The sequence below is a fragment of the Cynocephalus volans genome, chromosome 2, assembly GCF_027409185.1.
Source record: "Cynocephalus volans isolate mCynVol1 chromosome 2, mCynVol1.pri, whole genome shotgun sequence".
Classification (NCBI taxonomy): domain Eukaryota; kingdom Metazoa; phylum Chordata; class Mammalia; order Dermoptera; family Cynocephalidae; genus Cynocephalus; species Cynocephalus volans.
The window spans coordinates 151,803,694-151,825,087 of NC_084461.1; the positions used below are offsets into that span (position 1 = coordinate 151,803,694).

A 21,394-nucleotide genomic window follows, 5' to 3' on the forward strand; every position below is an offset into this window, starting at 1 on the left:
GTAAGCCTTTCCTTCTAATGGGGACATGAAGTTTGCTTTAATAAGTAATGCTGTTTCTTTGCTGCTTTTATTTGTGGCATAATGTTCAGTCTTCTTTGTGTGCCATAAAATTCTGTATAGTCAAAATCTTTCTGTGTGTGTCTGTTTTATTGGTCAGGTAATTAAGTAGTGGAATACTTTCATTGTTATTGAAAATATCAGCAATAGTAGAAAGTATTACAAAGAATGGAGAATTAGACATGGTCCTTGCTCCATGGGCTCTTGGAGAGTTGTTCTTTTATCCTCTGTACATATAGTAATAACTAACCATAAGAAATAAATTATATACAAAAGAGAAATAAACCTTTATTCACTTACAAGTAAAAGACAAGTGGTTTGGTGAATGGATTCTCAGCAATTGGATACACAGCGGGACTTATCAAAAAACAGGCCTCTTGGCACTTTGCTGCTTTCTAGCTTGCCTTTTCACCCTGTACAAGGAGAGTTTTCAGAAGCTGCATCTCTCCCCCAACAGTGCTTTTATGAGCCCGTCACCTGCTTCTGTTCACTTTTGCACTTAACATGCTTCTAAACAGAACAAAAGCAGAAGTTGGAGAAAGACCATAATAAAACGTTGAACTTTCAGAAGGAGAAAGCAGACCTATAGTTACTAGAGGTGGGAAAGGGGGAGAGGAGGGAGGATAGAGTGTAAATGGGTAAGGGACACAAAAAGTAACTATGATTTGTAATAATGAACATGATAATAATACTGATTTGATCATTGCATACTGTACACAAGTATTGATAGTCAACTCTATACCCCATGAATATGTATTTTAAAAAGTGGGTTAAAAAAACAGAAGGTGGGGTTTCATATGGAGTAACAGAATAAAGGGGAATGTAGTGTTTAAGTTTAAAAAACTGTCATCGTCTTGAATGGTATGTGTTTGTGTGTGTGTGTGCACACATTCATATATGTGTATTTGTAGGGAAAGTTTGCATATCCAAGAGTCCTTGCCAACTCCCTTTGGAGTAACAATATAGTTGTGTGCATTAAAAAAATCCAAAATAACTATTTTCTAGTTGTGTTCAATCAAGAATTGGAAAATGTTTTTAGGTTTATAGGAAGGATTTCTAAAACTTAAAGTTATCTCTTAATTTACCATGGTCATCACCTCTCTGAATCCTCCCCAGAGTATGTGAAGATTCTTCTGCTGTATGTATGTTTGTGTCTCCAGAACTAGTAATTATACTGTGTTGGTAGGGATATTATGACAGGGACCTTGGCTAATGCTATTAAACTCTGTAAATATGTCTAATCTAAAGAACTGTAGCTTTTCTTTAAAAAATTTTTTTGTTTGTTTGTTTTCTGACCAGTAAGGGGATCGCAACCCTCGGCATGCTGTTGTCTGCACCACACTCAGCCAGTGAGTGCACCGGCCACCCCTATATAGGATCCGAACCCACGGCCTCAGTGCTACCAGCGCAGCACTCTCCGAGTTAACCACGGGGCTGGCCCTTAAAAAATTGTTTTAAAAAATAATATTAGTTTGGAAATTTTACCTCACAAAAGTGAGGAGAATAGTATAATAACCCCATGTACCTGTCATCTAGCTTTTATGACTTTTTGCTAATTTTCAAACTAGCAGTTTGATTAATTTTCTACTTCACAGCATAGTAGGAATGTAGGCTGCCCTGGAAGTAAGGGTTTGCTGTGTTTAAATTGTTACTGAAATAAGACTAGGTAGGTAATGCGGAGTTCTAAACAAAACAAAACTAAACTACCCTAAAAAGTAGTTCAGAGAGCAACTGGGTATCTTTTTTAAGAAATAAACAAACTTACAGAAAAGTTGCAAGTACAAGGATGTTTTTTCTGAACCAATTTGATACTAAGTTACTGACATGATTCCCCACCACCTGGAAACACTTTAGTTATTTCCTGCATAGGAGGGCATTCTCTTACCTAACAAAATTACAACCATTAAAATCAGAAAATTAACACTAACATATTACTACTTTCTAATCTTCATATCCCATTCAAGTTTCCAGTTGTCCCCCAAGGAGCCAGTTTAGAATCATGTATCACATTTAGTTCTCAATGTTTCTTTAGTCTTTCAATCTTGAAAAATTCCCCAATCTTTCCTTCACTTTCATGGCCTTGACACTTTTGAAGATTACAGGCCAATTTTTGTATAAAATGTCCCTTAATTCGGGATTGTCTGATGTTTCCTCATTATTAGATTTAGAATCTGCGTATTTGTCAGGAATATCACCGAGATGAAACTGTGGCCTTCTCACTGTCTCCCAGCAGGAAGTGCATGATTTGATTTGTCACATTGCTGATGATGTTCGCTTCAATCTCAATGGGATCTCTACCAGGCTCCCCCATTGTAGATTTATTCTTTTCCCCTCTGTAATTAATAAATATTTTGTGGAGAGGTACTTTGAATGTGAAAATACCCTATTCTACATCAGACTTTCAATTTATTGATTTACTTGTATAAGTATAGGTTCCTGGTTTACTATTTTATTTAATAGGTTATAATTTGTTACCAACACTTGTTTGGATGCTCTAATTTTCTCAGATTTGGCCAGTAAGAGCCTTTTCAGTTTGGCTTTTGTGTCCATTTGGTATTTCTTCACCATTCTTTGAATATTTTACCTTCTGGCACAAGATAAACCAGGCTTATCTTGCGTAGAACCCCAAGTACTTTTAAGAAAAGCTTAAAGGTCTGCTGTGTGATTTTGGCTTTATATGGTGAAAAATCTATGGCTTCTATGGAGACATTTTGCTTAGCCTAACTTATGGCATTTACAATTTCAACTAGTATTTATTTATTTATTTTATTAGGGGGTTATTTTACTTTATTTTTTAAATTGTCAGATAGTAAAGTTACCTTTTTTTTTTTTTTTTTGGATGAACAGTTCTGTAAATTTTTTAAAAAATTTTTTTATTTTTTATTTTATTTTGTCGATATACAATGTGGTTGATTATTGTGGCCCATTACCGAAACCTCCCTCCCACTTCCCTCTCCCCCTGCCCACCCAACAATGTCCTTTCTGTTCCTTGTCGTGTCAGCTTCAAGGAATTGTAATTGTTGTGTCTTCTCCCCGCCCCCCCCCCCCCGGGTTTTTTTTTGTATGAGTGTGTGAATTTATTTATTTACTTTTACCTCCCACCAATAAGTGAGAACATGTGATATTTCTCTTTCTCTGCCTAATTTGTTTCACTTAATATAATTCTCTCTAGGTCCATCCATGTGTTGCAAATGGCAGTATTTCATTCGTTTTTATAGCTGAGTAGTATTCCATTGTGTAGATATGCCACATTTTCCGTATCCACTCATCTGATGATGGACATTTGGGCTGGTTCCAACTCTTGGCTATTGTAGAGTGCTGTGATGAACATTGGGGAACAGGTATACCTTTGACTTGATGATTTCCATTCCTCTGGGTATATTCCCAACAGTGGGAAAGCTGGGTCGTATGGTAGATCTATCTGCAATTGTTTGAGGAACCTCCATACCATTTTCCATAGAGGCTGCACCATTTTGCAGTCCCACCAACAATGTATGAGAGTTCCTTTTTCTCTGCAACCTCGCCAGCATTTATCGTTCAGGGTCTTTTGGATTTTAGCCATCCTAACTGGGGTGAGATGGTATCTCAGTGTGGTTTTGATTTGCATTTCCCAAATGCTGAGAGATGTTGAGCATTTTTTCATGTGTCTGTTGGCCATTCGTATATCTTCCTTAGAGAAATGCCTACTTAGCTCTTTTGCCCATTTTTTAATTGGGTTGCTTGTTTTTTTCTTGTAAAGTTGTTTGAGTTCCTTGTATATTCTGGATATTAATCCTTTGTCGGATGTACATTTTGCAAATATTTTCTCCCACTCTATTGGTTGTCTTTTAACTCTGTTAATTGTTTCTTTTGCTGTGCAGAAGCTTTTTAGTTTGATATAATCCCATTTGTTTATTTTTCCTTTGGTTGCCAGTGCTTTTGGGGTCGTATTCATGAAGTCTGTGCCCAGTCCTATTTCCTGAAGTGTTTCTCCTATGTTTTCTTTAAGAAGTTTTATTGTTTCAGGGTGTATATTTAAATCCTTAACCCATTTTGAGTTGATTTTAGTATATGGTGAGAGGTATGGGTCTAGTTTCATTCTCCTGCATATGGATATCTAGTTATCCCAGCACCATTTGCTGAAGAGGCAGTCCCTTCCCCAGTGAGTAGGCTTGGTGCCTTTGTCAAAGATCAGATGGCAGTAAGTGTGTGGGTTGATTTCTAGATTCTCTATTCTATTCCATTGATCAGTGTGTCTGTTTTGATGCCAGTACCATACTGTTTTGGTTATTATAGCTTTGTAGTATAGCTTAAACTCAGGTAGTGTTATGCCTCCAGCTTTATTTTTTTTGCTCAGCATTGCTTTGGCTACATGTGGTCTTTTATTATTCCATATAAATGTCTGGATAGTTCTTTCCATTTCTGAGAAAAATGTCTTTGGAATTTTGATGGGGATTGCATTGAATTTGTATATCACTTTGGGTAGTATGGACATTTTCACTATGTTGATTCTTCCAATCCAAGAGCATGAGATATCTTTCCATCTTCTGGTATCCTCTCTAATTTCTCTCAGCAGTGGTTTGTACTTCTCATTATAGAGATTTTTCATATCTTTGGTTAACTCATTTCCTAAGTATTTTATTTTTTTGGTGGCTATTGTAAATGGGCAGGCTTTCTTGATTTCTCGTTCTGCATGTTCACTATTGCAGAAAAGAAATGCTACTGATTTTTGTGTGTTGATTGTATTCTGCTACTGTGCTGAAATCATTCATCAATTCCAAGAGTTTTTTTGTAGAGGTTTTAGGCTGTTCGATATATAGGATCATGTCATCTGCAAACAGGGACTGTTTGACTTCATCTTTTCCAATCTGGATGCCCTCTATTTCCTTCTCTTCTCTGATTGCTCTGGCTAATACTTCCAACACTATGTTGAATAGGAGTGGTGAGAGTGGGCATCCTTGTCTAGTTCCTGTTCTTAAAGGAACAGCTTTCAGCTTTTCCCCATTCAGGATGATATTGGCAGTGGGTTTGGCATATATGGCTTTAATTATGTTGAGATTCTTTCCCTCTATACCTAACTTATAGAGGATCCTTGTCATGAATGAGTGCTGAACTTTATCAAATGCTTTTTCAGCATCTATAGAGATGATCATATGGTCCTTGTGTTTGATTTTATTAATATGGTGTATCACATTTATTGATTTGCGTATGTTGAACCAACCTTGCATCCCTGGGATGAATCCCACTTGATCGTGGTGAATGATTTTACGTACATGTTGCTGTATTCTGTTTGCTAGTATTTTAGTGAGGATTTTTGCTTCTATATTCATCAAGGATTTCAGTGTGTAGTTTTCTTTTTTGGTTATATCTTTACTTGGTTTTGGTATCAGGATGATGTTTGCTTCATAGAATGAGTTTGGGAGATTTGTGTCTGTTTCAGTCTTTTGGAATAGTTTGTAAAGAATCGGTGTCAATTCCTCTTTGAATGTTTGGTAAAATTCTGCTGTGAATCCATCTGGTCCTGGGCTTTTCTTTGTTGGGAGCCTTCTGATAACAGCTCAATTTCCTTTATTGTTATTGGTCTGTTCAGATTTTCTACGTCTTCATGGCTCATCTTTGGGAGCTTGTGTGTGTCCAGAAATTCATCCATTTCCTCCAGATTTTCAAATTTGTTGGCGTATAGTTTTTTATAATAGTCTCGAATGATTCCTTGTATTTCAGATGAATCAGTTGTAATATCGCCTTTTTCATTTCTAATATTTGTTACTTGAATCTTCTCCTTTTTTTTGTCAGCCATGCTAATGGTTTGTCAATTTTATTTATCTTTTCAAAAACCAACTTTTTGATTCATTGATCTTTTGTATTGTTTTTGGGGTTTCAATTTCATTGAGTTCTGCTCTGATTTTAATGATTTCTTTCCGTCTGCTAACTTTAGGTTTGGATTGTTCTTGTTTTTCTAGTTCTTTAAGGTGAAGTGTTAGGTTGTTCACTTGCCATCTTTCCATTCTTCTGAGGTGAGCATTTAATGCAATAAATTTCCCCGTTAGTACTGCTTTTGCAGTATCCCACAGGTGTTAGTATCATGTATCATTATTTTCATTAGTTTCAATAAATTTTTTGATTTCCTGCTTGATTTCTTCTTGGACCCATATGTCATTAAGTAGAATACTGTTTAATTTACATGTGTTCGTATAGTTTCCAGAATTTCGTTTGTTATTGATTTCTAATTTTAATCCATTGTGGTCTGAGAAAAAACATGGGATAATTCCAATTTTTTTGAATTTGTTGAGACTTGATTTGTGACCTAATATGTAATCTGTTCTGGAGAATGATCCATGTGCTGATGAGAAGAATGAATATTCTGAGGTGGTTGGATGGAATGTTCTGTAGATATCTTCCAAGTCCAATTGCTCTAGAGTATTGTTTAGATCTTGTGTTTCTCTGCTGATTCTTTGCCTAGATCATCTGTCCAATATTGACAGTGGGGTGTTCAGTTCCCCTGCTATTATGGTATTAGTGTCTCTTTCCTTCTTTAGGTCTAATAGAGTTTGTTTTATAAATCAGGCTGCTCCAACATTGGGTACGTATATATTTATGATTGTCACATCTTCTTGATGGATCAGTCCTTTTATCATTAAGTTGTGTCCCTCATTGTCTCTTTTTATGGTTTTTAGTTTAAAGTCTATTTTGTCAGATATAAGAATAGCTACTCCAGCTTGTTTTTCTTTTCTGTTTGCATGGTAAATCTTTTTCCATTCTTTCACTCTTAGTCTGTGTGAGTCTTAATGGGTGAGGTGGGTCTCTTGTAGGCAGCATATAGTTGGGTCCTCCTTTTTAATCCAGTCAGCCAGTCTGTGTCTTTTGATTGGGGAAAGTAAGCCTTTTACATTAAGAGTTGTTATTGAAAAGTGTTAATTTATTCCTAGCATTTTATTGATTATTGTTTGGTTGTCTTAGGTGTCTTTTGTTCCTTGCTTTCTGATTTACTGTTTGTTTTCTGTATTTGTTGGTTCCTTGGGTTGTAGATAGCCTTTTTGTTTGTTTGTTTTCTCTTCATGAATTCTCTGCTTCCACCATCTTGCAATGTGAGACCCCTGGGTCACTGTTGCCGTCTCCAGATGGACTTGGACTTCCCAGCCTCAGAGACTAGAGTCACCAGGAAGAAGAAGGCCCTGACCAAATGTGTTGCCTGGACCTTGGACTTCCCAGCCTCAGAAACTAGAGTCACCACAAAGAAGAAGGCCCTGCCCAAATGTGTTCCCTGGACCTTGGACTTCCCAGCCTCCAAAACTAAATGCCGCACTATCCTGAAAGATGTATGACATACAAGCCCGGACCTGCAGTGCGGATCTTCAGATAGAAGGACAACATTCAAGAGAATTCTGCTATCGGGACTTGTCATCTCCACAATTAAGAAAGAAATGGAACCTGAGGGGTCTTGAGGTGACAGCGCCTGCATCTCTGACTCCAGAAGGAGGAGGAGAAGATGGACAAGAGGAAGCTCGGGGGACGGTGATCCTCGTTCGAAATTGTCACAGAAGGAAAAAGGAAAAAGTCTTCATCTCCTGATTTACATGAGATGACAAGTAAGAGACTTCCGGTCAAAATGGCGGAATAGACGGTCCCTAGCATCATTCTCTCCCACAAATCAACCGATTTACAACTATAAAAACATAACATCAAGTGCATACGGAATGGGGAGACGTCCAGTGGGGGAGGCGGAAGCTCCGCAGAGACCACAAGACTTGCGGAGCTGCTGTCACATGATCCAGCAGATAGGCTTCACCGCCGCTACCCGGCTCCATTCCCAGCCCAGCCCAGTGTGCACAGAGTGGGGAGACGTCCGGCAGGGGAGGTGGAAGCTCCACAGAAACCACACACACTGTGGGGCTGCCACTGCGTGATCCAGCAGGTAGGCTTCACTGCAGGCTCCCAGCTCCATTCCCAGTCCAGCCTAGTGCGCAAAGAGCAGGGTGACATCCAGCAGGGGAGGTGGGATCTGCATAGGGACCACACCACTGCAGTGCGATCCAGCAACCCGGCCCAGTGCGTGCAGAGCGGGGAGACTTCCAGCGGAGGAGGCAGAAGCTCCGCAGAGACCACACACCGTGTGGGCGGTCTGCTGCCACGCGATTAAGCAGCAGGTAGGCTTCACCGCCACCACCCAGCTCCATCCCAAGCCAAGCCCAACGTGCACAGAGCCGGGAGACATCCGGCCGGGGAAGGGGAAGCTCCGCAGAGACCACACACTCTGCAGTGCCTCCGTGCATCCCAGCAGCCTGGCCCAGTGCACGCAGAAGAGGGAGACGTACAGCACGGGAGGTGGAAGCTCAGCAGAGACCACACACGCTGTGGTACCGCCCCAAGACCCAGCAGCCCGGCCGAGTCCAAGCTGACCAGAGAGGTGGCTCCCCGGAGAGGCCCAAGACCCGAGACAACCACACATGCAAGGCACTAGTGGTGAACTGAGCAGTCACCGAGGTAGCCATACCAAATTGGCAACCCCAGCAACATCTTAGTCAGACAATAGTGTCAAACCTGTGGACTGTGAAACCCCCTGCCACAATGAATAAACATTAAAAAAAGATACCAGAAATACAAAAAATCAAGAAAGTACACCACCAAAAGTTAATAAATCTCAAACTCTAGATCCTATACAACAAGAAGCCCTTGAAATGACTGACAAGGAATTTCGAGTGATAGATAATTCTAAGGAAACTGAATGAGATACAAGAAAATTCAGCTAGACATCATGATGAAACGAGGGAAAGTATACAGGATCTGAAAGAAGAAATGTACAAGGAAGTCAATGCCCTGAAAAAAAATGTAGCAGAACTTGCTGAACTGAAGAATTTATTCAGCAAAATAAAAAACACAGTGGAGAGTTTAACCAGCAGGCTTGTCGAAGTTGAAGAGAGAACCTCTGAACTTGAAGATGGGCTGTTTGAAATAACACAAGCAGACAAAAAAAAAAAAGAAAAAAGAATCAAAGGCATTGAAGAAAATCTGAGAGAGATATGAGACAACGTTAAGCGCTCAAATATCCGAATCATGGGTATTCCAGAAGGGGAGGAAAACGGAGATTGCATTGAAAACATATTCAACAAAATAGTGGCAGAAAGCTTCCCAGGTATAGGAAAAATCACTGATCTTCAGATCCAGGAAGCTCAAAGATCTCCAAACGTATTCAACCCAAAAAGGTCTTTCTCCAAGACATGTTATAGTCAAATTGGCAAAACTCAAAGACAAAGAGAGAATCTTAAAAGCTGCAAGAGAGAAGTGTCAAATCACCTATAAGGGAGCCCCAATCAGACTAACATCAGACTTTTCATCACAAACCCTAAAAGCCAGAAAGGAATGGGATGATATATTCAAAATACTAAAAGACAGAGATTGCCAACCAAGAATACTTTACCCTGCAAGGCTGTCCTTCCGAAATGAAGCGCAAATAGTATATTTCTCAGACAGAAAAAAACTGCGGGAGTTCACCACCACATGACAACCGTTACAAGAAATTCTCAAGGGAGTACTGGGTTTGGTTCCTGAAAAATAACTACCACTGCCATAAAAACCCAAGAAAAATCAAAATCTACTAGTATTTAGTAAGCATTTCTGAATCAGGCTGTAGGGAGATTTCTGTTGCATGAGGAAAATCAAATACAGTTGTCAGATCTGAGCTAGGTGAATTCATGTAGTGTCAATAACATGATATATCTTTTAAGAAAAACATGTAAATTTGATTTTTCTACAGGTTTAGAGGATTATGTAAGCTGTCCTGCTTTTTTAGAAGCCAAGTCTACTTTTCCTGGAGTAAATTTAATATGTAATCATTAAGAAGTAAAATACCCTGTGCCTACATAGTAGAGGCATATGTGTGCAGTGGAAATGGATGAACATTTCCTCTTTTCAAAACATTAAATATCTAAAAGGGTAACCCAAATAAAATAAGCATGCAAGCCTTGAAGGTAACTCTGGAGTAAGACATAGGTTTGTATTTTAGCTTATCACTGACTACTTTGTACCAACCCTTAACTTCTTTAAACTTATATAGTGATATCTGTAAAGAGAAAATGATACATGGATCTTATTAAGATTAGATAAACTGCTAGCACAGGGCCTAGTATGTAGAAGGAACTTAATAAACTAAGTTTCTTCTCTCCATGTTATGGATATGGTGGTAGTGGGAGGTTGGACTAAGATAGTGTGCCTATAAATGCTAATATTCTCATATTTTAAAAAACAACAATATGTATTGCATATGTTAGTTTTGAGGATTAAATGACATAAAATGTAAAGAACACCTTATAAATTGCAGTTGTAATGTTGCATGCTCTTATTTGTGTTAAGGAGAATTTTTTTTTTTTTAGTATGTTGAGGCAAGTATTGTAGGAGACAGACTTTCATTTAAATTAAGATAGGAACACTGGAAATGCTAATTTGAATATTACATATTGGATACAAATTCCAGTAACTGCTTTCTGTAATCATGTTGGATTTCTGTTATATATCATGTTTTATAAGTAAATGTGGTATTTAAATATAATCTGAATTGTATGTTGGAGCTTAGTGTCAGATAATCAATTTTGAGTTCACTGCTGTTTTCAAATCTATAAACATTAGCAAGGAAAATGGTTTGTTTTCTTTTTACAAATAGTAAAAGGAACAAGTAGTAATGATGTAACCACTTTAGACCACAGTGTTAATGATTATTTGGGTATCAGATTTTAGCTTTGTTTGCTTGTTTTCTATAGATAAATGGAAATATTAATGGTAGTAATGGTATAGTTTCAAACATGTTTTAGGTTAGATGCTCAAGAGCTGGTCTTAGTAAATTTATTCTTAAAAATTGTCATTAGTAAAATATTCAGAGGGAATATACTATTGCATATATAATAATCATATTTCTCATTTATAATTCTGCCTTAGTTTCTTTTCAGAATATGAAGGGTATTTGAACCAATGACATATATGGTGTATGTAGAAATATCTCTTTCATATAGATGAATTTTTCTATAACGAATTCAGTTTGCTGATTTATGAAAAGTTAGGATTTGAAGTAGAATCTGAGGAACAGGGAGGTTGTTACTTGCATAATGTGAAATATGGTACCTTGTTCAGGAGTTGATAGTATGTGTCTTGTAATCTGTGTTGTTTATACTCTCTTTGAAAATGTGATCAACTCTGGCTTTTGATTTTGGGATCAGTGTGGTTTATAGGAAGAGCACTGAATTGAAATAGTCCAGAAACTTGGATTCTAACCTTTGATTCTTTGAGTAAGCTTGAGCAAGTCACTTATTCCAGTAAATTTTTTAAAGCCCTTTAATTCTGTACTTTATGATTCTTTAATCATTATTTCCATTCTTTTTCTTATTTAGTAAATTTTTGCTTTGCTTTTTTGGTAGATCTGGTTAAACTAATTCATCTTGATCTTTTTAGGTTGATTATTCTAGACCTTCAGCAAAACACAGGAAAATAGCTACCTCATTTCGTGACACTTCTCTCAAAGACGTTTTAGTGCTAGCATGCTCTCTTCTAAAAGAGGTAAGTTATTTAATAATTCAATTCCCTAATTACAATACTTAGGAAACTTTCCGAGTTTCAAAAGAACCTCAAATGGATTTTCCCTCCTGTTCTTCCTTTTGAAGAATTATTGTGGACAGTCTTAATTTAAGTACAGTAAATTTGCACAAATCTGTAAGAGATTCCAAAGAATTCACTTTTCCTCACTGGGTATATGATAAGGTAAAATCCAAGGGAAATTTAGTAACTTCTCTTAGTAGTTTCATCATCTTCCTACTTAGTTTCTTTATCTGCCTGCCCATATTTTGATGGAGTACATGTGAAAAATGAGATGACAAGTTTTCCTAATTCATCAACTATCAAAATACATTCATAGTTTAGCCAGGATAGTTGAGTTTAATAATTTCATTGGGAAATAATATTTCCCTATTTGCTTCTTAGTGCCCTATTGATCGTTAGTAGTAGCAGGATTCATAATTATATTGTGTTCTCTTATATAATATGGGGACTCCATCATGCTTCTCAAGCTTATCAATTGGTATAGTACAGCATTTGCCAAAGTAATGTTCCACTAAGCACTCATTTCTACTTATTTCAGTTGTGGTATAGTAACATGATAACTGCCATACTAGATCAGACCGAAAGACACTCTGTTATCTTAAACGTTTCCTTTTAGTATGGAAAATTTTAACGTATACGAAAGTAGGTAGAGTAATATAATGGACCCCCTGAACCCATCAACCAGTTAAATAGTAACAACTCAAGGCCAGCCTCGTTTCATCTCTGTCCTTATCTACCCACTTTATTTCTTTTTGTATTATTCATGAAGCAGAATCCTAAACTTCATGTCATTTTCTCCACAAAAATTTCACGATGTGTCTCTAAAAAGTATAATTTTTCCTGGTTGTGATTTTGGAAGTTGACATTGTTTTCCAGAAGCTTGTGAATGTCCTTCCACATTCAAACAATTCTAACAGCCTTTGTTAGCTGAGTATCGCTCTTTTATGCATGAAATAAGGCCCGTTTTTCTTAAAGTTTTATTTTCAACTTGTTCCAAGCAATCTTTGAGTTAAGGAATCATGTAATTTATATAATTGAGCTATATAAAGTTTTTGTCCTAACATTACTTCTTATAACTTTAAGTGACCTACGATATGTTAAATGTAAAAGTTTTTATTCCCATTTTACAAAATTAGATTTGAAAATAGTCTATTATTTAAAAAATTTGTTGATAGTGATTGTATCATTTTTTCAAATATATGTAACAATATAACTTTGTAAACTCTTGTCTTTTTGGTTTTTTTTTTTTTTTTTAAATTTTCGTTTGGCATTGAAGAATTATTTAATTCATGCAGTGAAAATTAATTGATGTAATTCAGTGTTTTATTTGATTTTGAACTTTTTTTAGGTGTTGGCCAAACCTTTAAATCTTCAGGATCAATGTCAACAAAATCTGGTAATGCAGGTCTTGAAACTGGTCCTCAACTGCCTTAATTTTGACTTCATTGGTAGTTCAGCAGATGAATCTGCAGATGATCTTTGCACAGTGCAGATTCCAACAACCTGGAGAACAAGTAAGAAAAAGTTTAGTGTGAGATAAGAGGCACAGAATTAAGCAATATAGTTGCCTTTATGTATAGTTATCTCTCTTTTTTGCTAGGTAATGAAAAAAGAGCTCAAAACAGTTTATAATCCTACTTTGCTGCTGATACTCAATATTGAAATGTTTGCCCTAATTCATATCATAGTAACTTCCATATTTTGATTTTGGGAAAAAAAGAAAAGACAACTCTAGAGCTAGGTGGAAAGCAGGTTTGGGAGGGAACATCAAGAGCTCTGTTTTGAAACTTTCAGATAAACAGAGTGGAAAGGAATCTAAGAGTTGGCAAGAGATGTCAACATGCTTTTCAAAGTTATAAAGAGAATGAATTAGAGTAAGTGATTTAGCAGAATTGCAACTTAAAGTTCTTACAGAGAGGGATACCATGAAAAAGCAAGCTAATTTGTTCTCCCACATTCCTGGAAAATGGTGGCCCTAGGGTATCCCTGAAGTCAGAGAGTAGGGCTGAAAGGGTTTGGTAAGAAGTCCATATTGTGAACAGTTAAACTTCCCAGGATCTTCTCTACTACGTATGCATCTAGGTGACTGCTTTTCCCCTCTCTTCCCTATCTGTACTACCTCCTCGCTTCCCAAGAAGAAAAGTTTTTTTCCTTGAAAAATTAGACTGGAGAGGCTTCAGGTTCAGGGATACCAGATATAGTAGAGAAACACCAAAGATTTTTTGAAAATTTCCAATGTTTTCAGAGACTAAATCAACAAAAGGTACTTAGTGTTCTGTATCTTGATGTGGACCAACACATGTAGTAAAAATTAATTGCACAAACTGAAAAAACATGTGTACATACACACATACAAATACAGGTAAAAGTGGGAAATCTGAATATGATTGGTAGATTGTGTTAATGTGAGTTTCCTGGTTTTGATACTGTACTGTAGTTTAGCAAGAAATTACCATTGTGGAAAACTGGGTAAAAAGTACATGGAGTCTCTCTGTATTATTTCTTGTTAACTACATATGAATCCATAGTTATCTAAAACACAAGTTTAATTAAAGAAGGGGGAGGGGGAGTTAATAGAAACAGGGACAAGGAGAAGAGTAGAAGTAAACTTCAAAAAGAGACACAGGTTGAGCATCCCTAATCTAAAATTTGAAATCTAAAATACTCCAAAATCTGAAACATTTTGAGCATGGACACAGCACTTAAAGGGAATGCTTACTGGAGTATTTCAGATTTTCAAATTAAGGATGCTCAAATGGTATATATCCTTCAAATATTCCAAAATTTGAAAAAATCCAAAATCCAAAACACTTCTGGTCCCAAGCATTTCAGATAAGGGATACTTAATCTTTAATATCCTGAGAGATAAGAAAAGGTAATACATTCCTAAAATAAGAACAGGATATTGTTTTAAAAAGGAAAGGTCAGAGAATGTTCCAAATTTAAGAGACAGTTGCCAAAATAAAACATTCAGAAGAGTTGGAAGATAAAGTTAACGTAATCTCTTAGAAAGTGGAACAAAAAAGCAAGGAGATGTTTGATAGGAGAAAAAATACAAGAAAATTAGCAGATGAAATTAGGAGGTCTGGCATCTGTTAGTTCTAGAAAGAGAGTACAGAGAAAACAGAAGGAAATTTACAAACAAATAATACTCAAAAAAGCTCTGAGCACTGAAGGACATAAATTTTTGGACTGAAAGATCACACCAAGTAGCCAGCATAATGAACGGGAAAAAAAAAATACAGTAAGCATCATAATCATGACATTTCAGAAGAGCAAGGATAAAGAAAAATATTCTAAAATCTATTAGAAAGAAAAAAGCAGGTCACTTACAAAGGATTGGCATCAGAGTGGTATTAGACTTCACAGCAGCAGCACTGGAAGCTAGAAGACAATGATAAATATCCTCAGACTTCTGAGGGAAAATTATTTTCAAACTAGACCCAAATTATCTAGTATAAGATAGAATAAAGACATTTTCAGACATGCAAGTCTTCCTAAAATTTATCCCTTATATACTTACTGTTAGGAATCTACTTGATGTACAAGCCAAGTGGAAGATACGGGATTTGGGAAAACGGCACTTTAAAACAAGGTGACAGTGAACAGACATAAAAACACAGTTGTATAACAAAGTTAGGGAACCACCAGTTCATGTTGAAGGCTCTGGGAGGTAGGGTTGTGAGAATGGAAATGATAGATTATTTGATTGTTTGGAAAAGATCATGAAGAACATTTTGCAAATCTGTCAGAGCATTTGGAAAGAATGACAGATATACAACTAAGCACAGAAAAGATACTATGATTAAGTCCAGAGAGTATTAGAAATGTGACATAATCATAGTATACTTTTTGGCTCAGCTATTAACATTATTTACGTAGTCATAATAAATGTAAGCACTTAGAATTTATTAAATCACAAATCATGATAATCGTGGATGAATTTTTGAGAGAGGTGGATTGTGGAGAGAGTGGTGGGGGTGGTGGGGTTGTGGGATGAGTGGTTAGACAGCTAAAGCCTAATAACACCGTACTAGGAGTTCAGTTGATGTATAAAGTAAAATAATGAAGTGAAATAGTAGTATAGAACACTATTTGGAAACACGTATTAAATATAGCTGAAAGAGCCAAAAGGTAGTTGGAATGGGGTAGGGTACAGCTGTTTTTAATTATAAATTTTTTAGTGTGGCTTACTTTTTGAACTTTTAAACAGTGTTAATATTACTTAAATACAAATGAAAATAGTAAGAACTATTACTATTAGAACTGTACATGCTACATAAAAATAAAGAACATCTTAGCTAGTTAATTTCTACCTCTCTTTTATTTCATCTTTCAAAGGAAAATAGCTAGGAATTAAAAATAGGCCTAACTGGAATGGCCACATGCAGAGGTCTTGGAGTTCTCTCTTAGAGTTCTTGTGATAATGTCTTACTTTGTTAAGATCACTGAATTGAAAGTAATGGTATTAGAAAATAATTTTTTTTCCAGTTTTCCTGGAACCAGAAACATTGGATCTTTTCTTCAATTTGTATCATTCACTTCCACCACTACTGTCTCAGTTAGTAAGTAAAAGTCATTTATTACTTTATTAAAAGGTACCTTTAATTAAAGTAAGGGGTGTTATATATTTGAAAAATTCAATTTATATATTTGGGTTTACCTCTCACAAGAAGTTCTTACATTTTTAGGATGTAAATAGCTTAAGCTATTTGTCAGACTTATTTTGTCAACAGTCCATTCCATTTCACAGGTGTGTCCAGAATCAATAATTGTTTATTTAGCTCCTGCACAGAGCCAGACAACCTACCAATCTCTAAATATATCTTTCCTTCTACTTAGTTCCCATAGACCCCAAGTCCAGCAGTTGGCCACCCCACCTGGACCTTCCCTTCTCTTCCTCCTCTCTAACTCATCTGCAACCCTGCCTGGATTCATGCCTTAGGCTTGACAGGCAGCCTCCGTCAGACATCACTGAATAAGAAATGAAGGGGATCGCTCACTTGATTTTGTGCTCATCACTCCAGTTCTTCATTTATTTTTTGAATCAAATTCTATTGCGTACTTAAAAAATTCTTGAGACTTTGTGGAGTCTAAAACAGATCTGGCAAGGTTAGAAAAAATTGTAAGTTGGGGCTGGCCCATGGCTCACTTGGGAGAGTGTGGTGCTGATAACACCAAGGCCATGGGTTCGGATCCATATATAGGGATGGCCGGTTAGGTCACTTCGGAGAGCATGGTGCTGACAACACCAAGTCAAGGGTCATCTTTTTTTAAAAAAAAAAAAAGAAAAAATTATAAGTTTAGTATCTTAAGATTATAGAAGTAAAGTTGGGAATTCTAATGTTGCCATTTCCTGAAAAAAGATGTTCCAGATTTAAAGTACATATCAGTGATATGTTATCGCCTAGATGGGAGGAACGGATTCACAAACATACCCTTTTTAAAAAAACGTTTGCTCTTGAATCTAGGGTTTAAGGTGGTGGTTTTAAAACTGGGTTTCACAGAATACTCGTGTATCCAAGTGGTGCCACAGCCTTCATTTCAGCCAAAACAGTCTTGCTTTTAGTTATTTAAAAACCATGGCTTTATGCAAGTATGTTTTTGGATAAAACAAAAAAGGTATTGGTACTTAAAAAATAAAGCAGAAAACAGCTGCTTTGAGAGATGGTGACTAACATTTATTGGGCTTGCTCTGTTATATCGTTCTTATCTCACTTAATCCTCAAAGGGGCCCTGCAAGGTAAATAATACTGTTCTCACTGTGTAGATCCAGAGACAGAAACCAGACCCAAACCAACTGATTTCCCCCAGGGCAACAAAGTAAATATTGGTATTGAGATTCAAACCCAGGTCTTTTTAGCCCCCAAACCCTGTGGATTTTTAATACTCCAGTGGTTTCCAAACCTGCACATCAGAGTTCCTTAAGAAGTTTTGTTTGTTTTTGTATTTGGTTTTTGGTTTTTAACAATAGGGACTATGTCAAATTGGAGCACATCTGAAAAGGGCGTCTTCTGATTTTGTCCCTATTCTCACCCTTGCTACGAGAGCCAGACATTTTGTGTGAAATCTCCTAATTGAAGTATTTAAATATTGACAGCTAATTTTAATTTTTAAGAAGTGGGTAAGCAAATATGTGGACCAAAACAAAACACATGTAGGCCACTTTGGTTAGAAAGTTGCCATTTGGGGACTTTTCACTTGATGCTCAGACAGACTTCAGAGGGTACCATTAGTAGAATTAGGAACCCAAGGCGTGAAATAGTCTGGAAACTTTAGGAAAGTAACTAGGTCACAGGTACTCCTTAGGAATTTTTATAAAGTATCTAACTCTTCCAGTGGTGTTTTCCAAACTGTTTCTTAAGATACTAATGGATGGTGTAAAATATTCCATGACCAAATATATTTGAGATGTGCTGGATTAAGTCAAGTTACAGGATTTCCTCCGTTGTAGGATATCATAGTGCATAATGTGCAGTATTTCCTAAACATTTTCTACCACAAAACTGTATTTTCTTTTTGGCTCATTAGTTCGCCAACAGAACTGGGCATCATAAGCAATTGGAAGCCCTTTGAATGTCCACATGTCAAGGCCCCTGCTCTGGCAGATTTAGTATATGAAAAAATATTAGAGGGGGAAATACACAAATAGGAATTTTAGAGGTAGGATAGAAAGGATGTGGGTGGTGGTAGTGGTTGATGATGTTTAGCTTACACTGTTTTTATATTCTAAAATGCTTTCTTATCATTAAAATTAAATATGTTTTAAATGTAGAGACTAGTATTCCTTACATGTGGCTATAGTTACTTTTAAAATTGAAATTAATTTTTTTGTTGTTTTTAGGCACTTTCATGTTTAGTTCAGTTTGCTTCTACAAGAAGGTCCTTATTTAGCAGTCCTGAACGTGCCAAGTACCTTGGTAATTTAATTAAGGGAGTAAAAAGGATACTTGAAAACCCTCAGGTATTTATGAGTAATATAATTAATACTTAGCATATGGAAATACGGTTTTTCTGCTCGAAGGCACATATTAAATTCATCATGAATTTATTATGATTCTGGAAGAAAATATTTAGTATCATATTTATCTTCCTCAGGTCTCATTTGTAGTAGAAATGGGCAGTTTTTAAAAATGCATGTTTCTTTGTTCTTCCTCTTTTTATTTTTTTTCTTTTAGGCAAATATAAATACAGTTTATATATCTTATTATGCTTCTGTCTTTTACCACTGTACTGCATTTCTTTGCTTGCACATGTGGAACTACGGAAGTGATTAATGCAGGATTATATCCACCTTTTGAATTAGAAGACAATATAAATTTGAACATTAATATTGGAATAAGTGGCTTTAAACTATGGAATAATGTCTTTTTGCCCTCTTGTGAGCAAATAAGAGTTTGTAGATTTTAAAATCTACTCAGTACATCAACTTCAGAGCTTCAGTGGCAATATTCATTTCAGAGAATTGCATAGCCATTATTGAGTGATTTGGGATGCTTAAATAAAATATTTTATGTTTCACTTTTTATTTTGTTTTGGTTTAAGATATCTGTAAAGTATGGGACTGGCTGGTTCTCAGTTGATTAGAGCACAGCCTTGTAACACCAGGGTCATGGGTTTGGATCCCCATACCAGCCAGCTACCAAAAAAAAAAAAAAAAAAATGTTTGATATGATGTGGGGGGGGAGGGGAAGGAGAGGAGGGGAATGGGTAAAGGGTCATGAAAATCAACTACAATGTATATTGAGAAGTTAAAATTTAAAAAAAAACATTTCAACAACAACAACAAAAATCTGTAAAGTATAGATTTTAAAGGGTTAAATGATGATTTAAGGTGGTTTCTGTAAGTCTCTTGGTTATTAATAACTTTTGGGGGAACACGTAATTTCTTTGTATAGAAAGAAAATATGCTTCTACAGAAAGCAATTGTTTTTACAGGTATTAGGAATATTTTGTCTTATGCATTTGTTTTTGTCTTTTCAGCGTAAGTATAGCTGTGAAATTTACCTGTTTGCTGATAAATATAGGATTTTCCCAATATACTATAAAATTTTTAGTTGTGTAACTCACTGTCATCAACCAGTATGTGGAAGATAATATGCTGTCAGATAATTCTCTTAAATGATTTTCCAGCATCCTCATGTTGATATTTCATGTCTGTAAAATTTAGTCTGAATATTACATTATATTAGAATCACAAACATGTATTAAAAGACCTATGATTACAAAATGTCTTTTTGTAATTTGTTCTTGATAAGTAGATACTATTTTATATTCCTTTGTGGAGCTTATATAAATGAAATTTTTTAGGAAGTCTTTCAGTATTAAACAGATTTTTAAAAATTGTTTCATGCCAGCTGCAGTACATAGTGCAAAGTGTTCAAACTATAGAGATAGTAACACATGTGCCATGTCTTCTAGCAGCTCACAGACAACTGGGGAGACCTTTCAATACCTCCAGAAGCTACCTGTGTATCTTATGGGTATTTTATTAAACTTTATTCCCTACATTGCAGTAATTTGTTTGAATGACTGTCCACTTAGAGATAGGGAGTGGTTTGAGAGCAGAATGCCTGTAGGTAATAAGTATCTGTTGAATAAAAAGAAACTTCTGTAATTTGTGTGCACACTAACTGCTTAATGTCAGTATTATTGTTGTGCAGGGTTTCAAGAGCTATTTTTATTTTTCATCTTTGATATTTTTCAAGTCCTTTGTTGACTTCTGTTTAAGCCGCAGCACACACACACATTTTTAAATCTAATATGGATAGGTTCCCAAACATTATAATTTAGTCATCATGGTGCAAAGCTTCTTCCAAAGCCTCTTCTTTGGATCCCTTATTATTAATCATTGATGACAACATTAAAACCACTAGGAATCACTTGTTTTCTTTTTATTCAACACATGCTTTATTGTTCTCTACCATGTTAACACAAAGTACCATAAGTACCCATGAAAACTGGGAGACAATAAAATACTGTGGAATTTTATTGATTTTATTATCAATAGGTTTGTTTTTAAGTACTTTTAAAAGCCTTTATTTTTATCTCATAATTTAGGGTTTGTCTGATCCAGGTAATTATCATGAATTTTGTCGATTTTTGGCTCGTTTAAAAACAAATTATCAGCTGGGAGAATTAGTTATGGTGAAAGAATATCCTGAAGTTATTAGATTGATCGCTAATTTTACCATTACTAGCCTACAGGTAAGGAAAAATATGTAACTGATGTTAAACTGTAGATAGTTTTTTAACGATTTCTTGGTAAGGGTCGTTGGGGGTGTGTTTTCAGTCTGTTAATTTGAGTACTTTGCTGAAAATGTTCATTGCAAAGTTTTAGGGAAAAAAGTTCATTACAACATTTATAATAAAAATTGAGAAGTCAGGCTGGCTGGTTAGCTCATCTGGGAGAGAGTGGTGCTAGTAACACCAAGGTCATGGGTTCAGATCCCAGTACTGGCCAGCTGCCAAAAAAAAAAAAAAAAAAAAGTCACTTAAATGTCCAATAATTGAAAAATGACTTGAGAAGCCGCAGTAAAATCTATGTGAAGAAATAAAAGAATATTTTTACAGATTGTATTAAGGAAAAATTCTTTTTGTAAGTTTAGGGGAGCGCTCATAAAACCATCTATAATACCACATGATGTCAACTCTGAAAAATATTCATGGAATGATTAGAAGGAAATACAGGAACATTTTAATAGTAATCATCTCTGGGCAGTAGAATAATGAGAGATGTTGATTTCTTTATGCTTTTTTTGCATTTATAAAATTTGCT

The 21,394-nt window shown here is 35.9% G+C and overlaps 1 protein-coding gene across 1 annotated transcript in view; it reads left to right on the forward strand.

Moving 5' to 3' along the window:
- Nucleotides 1-21,394, forward strand: part of RANBP17 (RAN binding protein 17) — a 358,620-nt gene that overhangs the window by 25,323 nt on the left and 311,903 nt on the right. The window contains exons 6-10 of the mRNA XM_063086918.1: nt 11,473-11,577; nt 12,965-13,130; nt 16,108-16,181; nt 18,461-18,580; nt 20,677-20,823. Coding sequence (XP_062942988.1) covers nt 11,473-11,577; nt 12,965-13,130; nt 16,108-16,181; nt 18,461-18,580; nt 20,677-20,823 — 612 coding nt within the window. The remainder of the gene's footprint in view (nt 1-11,472; nt 11,578-12,964; nt 13,131-16,107; nt 16,182-18,460; nt 18,581-20,676; nt 20,824-21,394) is intronic.